Below are 9,633 nucleotides of genomic sequence, written 5' to 3'. Positions count from 1 at the left end.
TTAGAATTGAAGAATCTTAAAGTAAAAGGCTAAGAAGTGAAAAATAATTTTGTGAAAGTGTTTTTGATATAATAAAGAGAATAATAATTTTGAAATGCTTTAATGTGAATTTCTTACTTTACCCCTCAAATTTTAAATATTTTTTAATTTTTCCGTCAAATTTTAAATATTTTTTAATTTTTCCGTCAAATTTAACGGTTAGGTACTAAACTCGCCACTTTACAAATAATTGAGACAATTAACTTGGATATAGTTATATCTTAGGGACTGAGTCAGAATTTAGTTAAAATTCAAGGACAAAACTCGTAATTTTTTAAAAAATTAATTGATGCTTAGATTAATTAATTATGTTTTCAAAAAGATTAATTAATTATATAATAAGAAAAAGCGCCGGTGGGGTGATTGACAGTTGAAGTTGCACGGAAAAAGGAAAAGGGCAGAGTCGCAGTTTTCCCAATGTCAGAGGCCAAATCTGTCATTTTCTGATTTTTATTACTCCGTGAATATTCACAGTTTACCATATGAAGAAAGACTCAAAAAACAAAATCTCAAATCATAGAAGAGAAAGAAAGAAAAAAAAAAGGTAAAATTATTATTATTATTTAAAAAAAAAAAAAATTCTTTTCCTAACCATTGTACTATACTGAGAAATAATGGCGGTTTTCGTGCACTGATGGGACTTCAGAAGTGAAGAGAGAGATAGAGAGAGAGTAGAGAGAGAAAATGATTTATAATGAAAAGGCAAGGAGGCATGAGCATAGGCTGCTACTAGGTGAAGAGCAGAGCCATCTCATCTCAAGTAGTGAGGTCTGCCACTCTCATTCCACCACCATTTCTTGTTCTGTCACCTTTTAGCAGAACTCAAGGTTTCCACCCATAGCTATAATTTCTGTACTACCACATGCATATATATATATACACATAAATAAATACACATATTCTGAGTGTTTATGAGAGAGATAGAGAGAGAGGGGAAATACTGGCTTATAATATTGCAGGTTGCTTGTATGTAAGTATGTCACTTTGAACTAGAAGTTGGAGATCATGATACTAGAGCTCTAGTGAATCAAGTCCATCAAAGCAAATTCTGGGTTCTCTCTTTTTGGTGTTGAAACTGAGCTAGCTCCTTGCTTCTGGTGATTGGGAGCTGTAAAAGTTGATCTTTTGTTTAATTCCATGCCTGGAGGCTTTTGGTTTCTTGAAGCTGAGATCTGAAAAGCAGTGCAGACTGGGAATTCTTTTCCAATAAGTTTAGCTAAGGGGCATTATCTTTGAATTGAGGCAGGAAAATTGAGTATTTTATGTTGGGTTTAAGCTGAAATAATGTGGAAGCTAATGGACTAAGGGGGGTTGGGTTTATGAAATAGAAATTGGTGTTTTTTTTTCTGGGGTAGAGGGTGAGTAAGCTGAGAGGAGCTGATGAAGCTGATACCTTTTGTGTTCTGTAGAGGAACAGGCTTTGGTTGAAGGGTTTTAAGAAAGGGAAATTCTGTTGATTCTGTAACTATGAAGCATTTTTGCTGATGAGGAAGGGACTAGGGTGCAGTGTTTTTCATGCATTGGGTTGGGAGGGGGTGGCTAGTGAAGGAATTATTATGTTGACTACATAAAAGGGGGGAGTTTAAGATATCATTTGTGATTGGGATTGGTGTTCTGGCTGGCTGTCTGGTTGTCTATCTTTGAATCTACAGAAATGAAGCTTTCTTCTCCTGGTTTCAATCAGCAGTCTCCTCCTGAAGGTAAAAAACTCTTTCTTTTCCACAAAGTGTGCTGCTATTCTACACAATTTTGTGTGTACAATATATATTTATATTCTGATTAAATGGATAAAGTAGCAATTTGTTTGTTGAAGCATCATGGTCTTAATGTGGTGGGTGGAATTGCAGGGGAGAAAAAATGCCTAAATTCAGAACTTTGGCATGCCTGTGCTGGTCCTCTTGTTTCCCTACCTGCTGTGGGCAGCAGAGTGGTGTATTTCCCCCAAGGCCATAGTGAGCAGGTTATTTCATTCTCTCCCTCCTAGCTAGCTTTTCATAATTTCTTGTCAAGCTTAGCTTAGCTTAGTTAGCAAAAAGTCCTTTGCAATTCTTCCATAGGAAGGACACAGCTCTTACCAATTTACCCGAAAGATCTCCTGGCTTGTGTAAGATATCCGGCATTCATTGCAGCTTCTTTCTGTATAGTATTGTTCTTTCACCAAGGATGATGCTATATCTCAGTTTTTTTGAAGTCGCTTTTTGGAATCGGGATGTGTTAGGATCAAGCGCTTACCACTATGCCAAAAGTTATAGCTAGTAGCGAAGTCGCAACTTTATTTCCCTACCATCACATTTTCGAGACGTTGGGTGCTGGACTTAGCCTTTTAAGCCCTTTACCGGCCTTCGCCCCGATGGGATGATCTTCTAGTTTTCATTCCTATACTGACAAGTGGTCTTAGAAATGGGAATTATAACAGCTTTGATTACTTTGAGGAAGGGGGTTGTGGGATGGATTGCACTTAATAGAATCGGATGGAGATATATAGTCTTTGTTTGTGGCTTATAGCAACTTGGTTGGGTTTCATGGATCAATACACAAACTCTTGATGCTTTTCAATATAATATTGTGTGTAGGTTGCTGCTTCAACGAACCGGGAAGTTGACGCTCATATTCCTAATTACCCGAGCTTACCTCCCCAACTTATCTGTCAGCTACACAATGTAACAATGCATGTATGTGGCCTATAATTCGCTTTCCTGATCTGATCTTTGTTACCCAAGTTTACCTCCGCAACTTATATGTGCAAAGTTTCTAAAATTTGTTCTCTTTAGGCTGATTTGGAGACGGACGAAGTTTATGCTCAAATGACCTTGCAACCTCTAAGCCCTGTAAGTTTCCTCTGCATTAGTGAAGTTTTGATCTGTTGATCTTCCCGTTTCCTAATTTTTAAGCTTTCCCGCAGCAAGAGCAAAAGGAGGCGTCTTTTCTTCCAATGGACTTGGGTACCCCCAGCAAACAGCCAACAAATTACTTCTGCAAAACACTAACTGCGAGTGATACAAGTACTCACGGTGGATTTTCAGTTCCTCGCCGTGCAGCAGAGAAAGTGTTTCCTCAATTGGTAATTAGATCTTCTTATAATACTAAATAAAACCATCTACTTTGTCTTTCTACTTCGGTGTAATCAATCCTCTTTTTTCGTTTTCAATTCTCAGGACTACTCTCTGCAGCCTCCAGCTCAAGAGTTGATTGCAAGGGACCTCCATGAAAATGAATGGAAATTCAGACATATATTCCGCGGTGAGTCCTCCTTGAACACTGTAAAAAAGAGACGTTTCGTACTTTCGTATTAGTCATATTGTGGTTGCTGAAATGTTTGTTACAGCTATATTTCTCCCACAACATAATTATGCAAATTCTATAAGTACCATATTTATAGGTTTGACTTTGTATGTGGTGAAATGAAGCTTACGACTCGTGTTTAGTTCACCGAGAAAAAAATTTGACTGAATGATATATAGTTCTAACATTTTTCTGAACTCTGCAATTCTTGGCTTTGTTACGTGCCAGGCCAGCCAAAAAGGCATCTTCTTACAACTGGTTGGAGTGTGTTTGTGAGTGCTAAACGACTTGTTGCTGGTGATTCAGTCATTTTTATCTGGTAATTGTTCGGTTGTTTTGTAGTATTATCTATTCCATTTGTTTCTCTCATTCCTAAAATACAAATCGACCTTTCGGGGTGACAAGGGAAACCTGCAGTGAATAGCCGATCGTGTGCACTAGGTAAACTCCGTCTTGTAACCCTAGACGGCAAAGGACCAAAAGGAGGTAAATCAGCCTGTCTATAGCTGACCGGCTCAAACTAAGAAGGCTGGAATTCGAACTCGTGACCTTGTAGTTACAAGTTTGTATCCTTGGCCATTTTGGCTAGGGTTACCCTCACAAATCGACCTTTCGTAATGCTGATGTTATGTCCACCCTAAAAGTACCTCGTCTGCCAGTATGCAAAGAAAAATTACTTCAGTGTACTACTACACAGATTCTGATTGCCTTTCTAATATATTAGGAATGAGAAGAACCAATTGCTTCTTGGTATTCGGCGGGCCAATCGTCCACAAACCGTCATGCCATCGTCTGTCATATCAAGTGACAGTATGCATCTCGGGCTTCTTGCAGCTGCTGCTCATGCAGCAGCAACTAACAGCCGTTTCACCATTTTTTACAATCCAAGGTGTGTTCTTCGATCTGAAGTCTAAACATTATGTACAGTTTATATTATACTTTGTAGAGTGGCTATAACTAAATGATGTTATTCACATTGTAGGGCTAGCCCCTCTGAATTCGTTGTACCTCTTGCCAAATATGTTAAGGCTGTATATCATACCCGGATTTCTGTTGGTATGCGCTTCAGGATGCTATTTGAGACTGAAGAGTCCAGTGTTCGCCGGTAAATAGAGCTATGCTATTTTGTTTTGTGATGAATATCTAGGTTACCCTTTCCTTTATTCATCCTCGTTCCTTTCTTGAATATAATATGCTCCTTTGCAAAGTTCTAAAGGGCAGACAGGTTTTCAAGTCAGTTATCTGATACTTATTATATTGCGTTTCAGCTATATGGGCACAATAACTGGCATCAGTGATTTGGATCCTGCTCGTTGGCCAAACTCACATTGGCGCTCTGTCAAGGTAAGTTTTTTTTTTGGTTCAGAAACTTCCTCGGGCTTCTTGGCTTATAGAATATATCTTGCTCAACGTGTTGAGACCCTGAAGGCAGTGTCGTCTTTATGCAGGTTGGCTGGGATGAATCGACTGCTGGTGATAGGCAACCAAGAGTATCCCTCTGGGAAATTGAACCTTTAATAACATTCCCAATGTATCCATCGCCATTTCTCCGACTCAAGCGACCATGGCCACCAGGACTCCCGAGCTTCAATGGTATTTGCCACTGCTGTCACCCCTAACACACAAATAACTAAAAATGTCTTAGGCGCTTGGCCTCTGCCAGCAATCCTCCAGCCACCGGGTGCTAGACTTGGCCTTTTTTGGCCCCGTCCAACAATTCCCCTCTCCTAGCACCTCGTAACCTGGCTCTAAAACCACTTGTTAGGATCAAACGCTTTACCACTTACGCCAAAAGCTATAGCTAGTAGCGAAGGCGTAACTTTATTACCTTATAGACCGCCATCAAAATGAAAGGAAATTAAAAGAAGAAAGTTGATTTGATTAGCTAGGGCGAATCTATTTTTCACTTGCAATCTTAAGTTGGAATGAATGAGCAATAATAGCTTTTGATTAATGAGTGTGTTGTTGTAATTTAGGGATGAAGGATGAAGATATGATGATGAATTCTCCCCTTTTGTGGCTCCGCGATTCTGGAGACCGAGGAATTCAGTCAGTCAATTTTCAAGGAATCGGTGGCGTTACGCCTTGGATGCAGCCAAGTCTTCCAATGCTAGGCATGCAAAACGATGTTTATCACGCCATGGCCGCGGCTGCTCTTCAAGAGATGCGGGTAGTTGATCCTTCCAAGCAAAACCTCTCCTCGTTCTTGCAATTCCAGCAAGCAAACGGGGTTCCCCACCGGTCCACTACTGGCCTAATGCAGCAGCCTCAGATGCTGCAACAGTCTCAGCCCCAGCAACCTACCTTTCTTTCTAATCTCCACGAAACCCAGCCCCTACCACCTATATCCCAGCCGCTTCTTCAGCAACAATTGCAACATCAAAATTCATTCAATAGTATTCAGCAGCAGCAACAACGACCCCAGCAAGCTTCTTCGCAACAGCAAGCACAATGTATTGATCAGCAGGTTTCGAGTGTAGGATCTGTCATGTCCCAATTGGCTTCAAGCTCGCAATCTCAACCGCCATCACTACAAACAATCTGTTCTATGCAACCGCAAACCTTTTCTGACTCGACTGTCAACCCCGTTGTTAATCCACTGCAGTGTCTGCTCGGTTCAGTACCCCAATATGAAGCATCGCATATTCTAAATGCATCGAGATCCAGTAACTTGATGTCTCCCACTGGCTGGCCAGCAAAGAGGATTGCAGTTGATCCCGTTCTCCCTTCGTCTGTCACATCACAATGTATTTCGTCTCAGGTGGATCAGCTGGGAGCACCGAACATGAATATATCCCAGAATGCTGTTTCTTTACCACCGTTCCCAGGGAGTAGGGTATGCTCTGAGGATCAGGAAGGGAGCAATGATCCCCAAAATCACCTTCTGTTTGGGGTTAATATAGATTCCTCATCTCTTCTGATGCAGAACGGGATGTCAACCCTCAAGGGAGTAGGCAGTGTTTGCGATTCAACGACAGTACCCTTTGTCTCTTCCAGCTATATGAGTAATTCGGGCAATGATTTCCCCCTAAATCCAGGAATGACACCTCCAGTTTGCGTCGAGGAATCAAGTGTCATGCAAACTTCTGAGAATTTGGGGCCAGAAAACCCACCCAACAAAACCTTTGTTAAGGTAAAATTTTCAATCTTGTTTATGATCTGGCTCTCAACAATTTATATAACTAGTCCTCTGCCAGCAATGTAACTATAACTTATGTTTGTCAGTACGTGTAATATAATTTCATCTGATCATATAACTCTTTACCTTTCTTGATCAGGTTTACAAGTCGGGGTCCTTGGGAAGGTCACTGGACATTACCAAGTTTAGCAGTTACCATGAGCTGCGCAGTGAACTTGCTCAGATGTTCGGCCTGGAAGGCTTACTGGAGGACCCTTTGAGATCAGGCTGGCAGCTTGTATTCGTTGACCGAGAGAATGATGTTCTTCTTCTTGGCGATGACCCCTGGCCGTAAGTTCTAATACTTGCCATTTCCTTTCTTTGAATAGATTCACATAGCGTTAGAACAAATTCTATGCTTTTAACACTCTATGAAACTCGGGGTTTATCATATCCTTGATCGATCACACCATTGATTAATATTCATCTTATTACTACTACTACTACTGCTACTGCAGGGAGTTTGTGAATAGCGTATGGTGTATTAAGATACTCTCGCCTCAAGAGGTGCAGCAGATGGGAAAGCGAGGTCTAGAGCTTCTAAGCTCGATTCCCATGTCTCAGATGTCCAACGGGAGTTGCAATGACTTTGGGAGCCCACCGGAGTCGAGGAAGATGATTAGTGGCATGGCATCTGTTGGATCTCTTGATTATTAAAACTTGTGTTGAAACACTGTTATTTGTTTAGCCTTAGCATTTCTTTGCCCATCATATCTTTGCCTAATTAGAAGAAATGCATGCCCCCAAGTACTGTGCACCAAGTTTTCATCTCATCTGTAGTTATCATCAAGACATCTTATGATTTTGTGCCAATTAAGGAATAGACAAACAAATGTCTACTAGGTAATTAGAGTAGTAAAGTATTATTGTTTTCACTACTAGCAAATCTAGTACTTTTGATGTGAAAATGTAATATTGAACACACTGGTTGCCTTAGTGCACATTCACTATAGTAGATTATTATATTCTCTACCTATTATCATTTTCATGCCAAATGACTAATTCAGTCTCATTTTAGTGGAACATACAATACAGTTCTTTTAAGGGAATTGTTGCATACAGACGAGTCTCAAACTACATGTGATTTTAAGTACTTTTCTCTTGAATCAACCGTCTTTATCTTATACAGTCTCGTCTCAGTGGAACGTATAGTACAGTTCCTTTAAGGGCATTGTTGCATACAGACGAGTCTTGAATTGCATGTGACTTTAAGTACTTTTCACTTGAACCAACGTCTTTATCTTATACTGTCTCATCGTAGCGAAATGCACAATACAATTCTTGTAAGGGCATCGTTACATCTAGACGAGTCTCAAATTGCATGTGACTTTTAAGTACTTTTCACTTGAATCAACGTATTTATCTTATACTTGAGTGGCTCAAGTCCTTTTCGCTTGAGTCGACTTTTTTGCTGTTAGATATATAATTTATATTAAACTTTGGGTACTTTATATTGTGAAAAATATAATAATTGAAAGTCTGAATGAGATCCAAGAAGTATCTACATGATTGACATTTAGAGCCACCAAAAAGGAAATGAGGGTTAGCTTGCATGTAGTGATGTGGGGACTTTTGGGATGAAAAATGTGACAATACAAAGTATGATCCATACAATAAAGCTAAGGTTGGTAGTCCAACAACCATATGTGGGGCAACTGGCTAGATGGGGAGGTACTCTTTTTCAATAAAGGCTGCACTGTTTGTACACACATGTTTGACCCCATCTGTCATTCAGTGTTTTCTTCCCCTTCTTTCTCAGATAATCATACATAGTGTTTTTTAACCATTTTACATGGATAATTGCAATGTCACCAAATAAATGGATAAAATTTGACTCCTGACTTGCTGATATTTTAGTGGGAAAAATGTATTATATTCTTAGTATCTTTATTATGTAATTGTAGTAATTTAGTTTCTGTTCTTCAATTGCAGTAAAATACACTACTACTTTATCAAAAAAATTGCAATTTCTGTCGCTCCAGCAGTGAAATCATGAACTTCGATTGCGATTTGGCTCACATTTTGTAACTAATTAGAATTTTTTTTTGGATGTAAAAATCACACATGTATGTATTTTTTAAAAACATATTTATATAATGGAACTTCACAATTTTGTTGCTCAAATGCATCTAGGGCAGTCCTATCATTTTATAGGTCCGGGCAAAATAAAAACTAAGGCCTCTAATATATGAAGTTAAAGGATTGTATGGGTTAATTGTACATAATTAAATGATAATTTTGAATTTTTATACACATATAATTTTTTTTTATTTTAAAAAATATTTTAGATTATCCTGGGAGTAGTGTTTGTTGGTTTTGTCTCCCACGGAATGGTCGAACGGCGATCCAACACCACCGGAAAATCGACTAACACTTGATCGGAAAATAGAGTAACTTTTCAGCCATCTTGGGATTATCAATTGCCTTTGAGTACAATGAATTGCTTATGCCTCTCTTGAGGCTTAGAACCCCTGTTTATACAAGCTAAGAGGGATTTCTCTCTTAAGAAACTTCTAAACTACTTTAGAAACTCTTTCCTTATTACATTTAGGCACTTTCCCAATCTATCTTGACCTTCCTTCCATATCTTCCGCCTTTTGCCGCATGACCCTTTTAGGAAACTCTTATAACCATTTTTCCTACACCGCCTTTCCTGCCTCGGCCTGCCTCTAGGTCGGTCTGAATCGACTCATCTCCCCTTCACTCCTTAGCTCGTCCTTTCCTCCATGGTAATTAATTGTTTCAATAGCAATGTTAAATTACTCTGAGTCTAAGATCTTTAGCTGCCTTGTCACCTCTTCAACGATCCCTCGACTGACTGATCATCGGCCGACCTATGCCACATCATCATACCTTCCTCCGAGTCCTCTTTCTCTCTTCATCGGTCGTCCCTTCTACCTACGCCGAGCTCCTGGTACCGAGCCTTAGTCTATCCCCCATCAGTGTCCATTAAAACTTTGGGCTCTATATGAAGTTTAATTATATATTAATTCAACGTTCGGCGATATATATCTATTAACTAAGATAAGTATATCACATGGTTGTAATTGTTAAATGGATTTAAAATTAATAAACAATTTTGAAGTTATAAATTCAAATCTGTATATGCAAACATTTTTTTTATAACTTCATTA

The 9,633-nt window shown here is 39.3% G+C and overlaps 1 protein-coding gene across 1 annotated transcript; it reads left to right on the top strand.

Annotated features, from left to right (window-relative positions):
- Positions 1 to 689: 689 nt before the first annotated feature.
- LOC116031533 (auxin response factor 6) lies at positions 690 to 7,487 on the top strand. The gene is made up of 14 exons (XM_031273759.1): positions 690 to 1,739; positions 1,887 to 1,999; positions 2,613 to 2,711; positions 2,811 to 2,867; positions 2,942 to 3,100; positions 3,195 to 3,279; positions 3,550 to 3,640; positions 4,046 to 4,210; positions 4,304 to 4,426; positions 4,590 to 4,665; positions 4,770 to 4,914; positions 5,298 to 6,454; positions 6,600 to 6,790; positions 6,958 to 7,487. The coding sequence occupies exons 1-14, from the start codon at positions 1,694 to 1,696 to the stop codon at positions 7,154 to 7,156; spliced, it is 2,706 nt and encodes a 901-aa protein (XP_031129619.1). The 5' UTR covers positions 690 to 1,693; the 3' UTR covers positions 7,157 to 7,487.
- Positions 7,488 to 9,633: the final 2,146 nt, after the last annotated feature.

The sequence above is a fragment of the Ipomoea triloba genome, chromosome 10 (assembly GCF_003576645.1).
Source record: "Ipomoea triloba cultivar NCNSP0323 chromosome 10, ASM357664v1".
Classification (NCBI taxonomy): Eukaryota; Viridiplantae; Streptophyta; class Magnoliopsida; order Solanales; family Convolvulaceae; genus Ipomoea; species Ipomoea triloba.
This window is presented reverse-complemented; position numbering and strand designations above follow the sequence as displayed.

What these genes read in the sequence shown, in the direction of transcription:
- LOC116031533 (XM_031273759.1), top strand. Translation starts at nt 1,694, where the DNA reads ATGAAGCTTTCTTCTCCTGGTTTCAATCAGCAGTCTCCTCCTGAAG. An exon ending in TACACAATGTAACAATGCAT is followed by an intron (nt 2,712 to 2,810) that starts GTATGTGGCCTA and finishes TGTTCTCTTTAG; the next exon opens with GCTGATTTGGAGACGGACGA. An exon ending in CCAACAAAACCTTTGTTAAG is followed by an intron (nt 6,455 to 6,599) that starts GTAAAATTTTCA and finishes TTTCTTGATCAG; the next exon opens with GTTTACAAGTCGGGGTCCTT.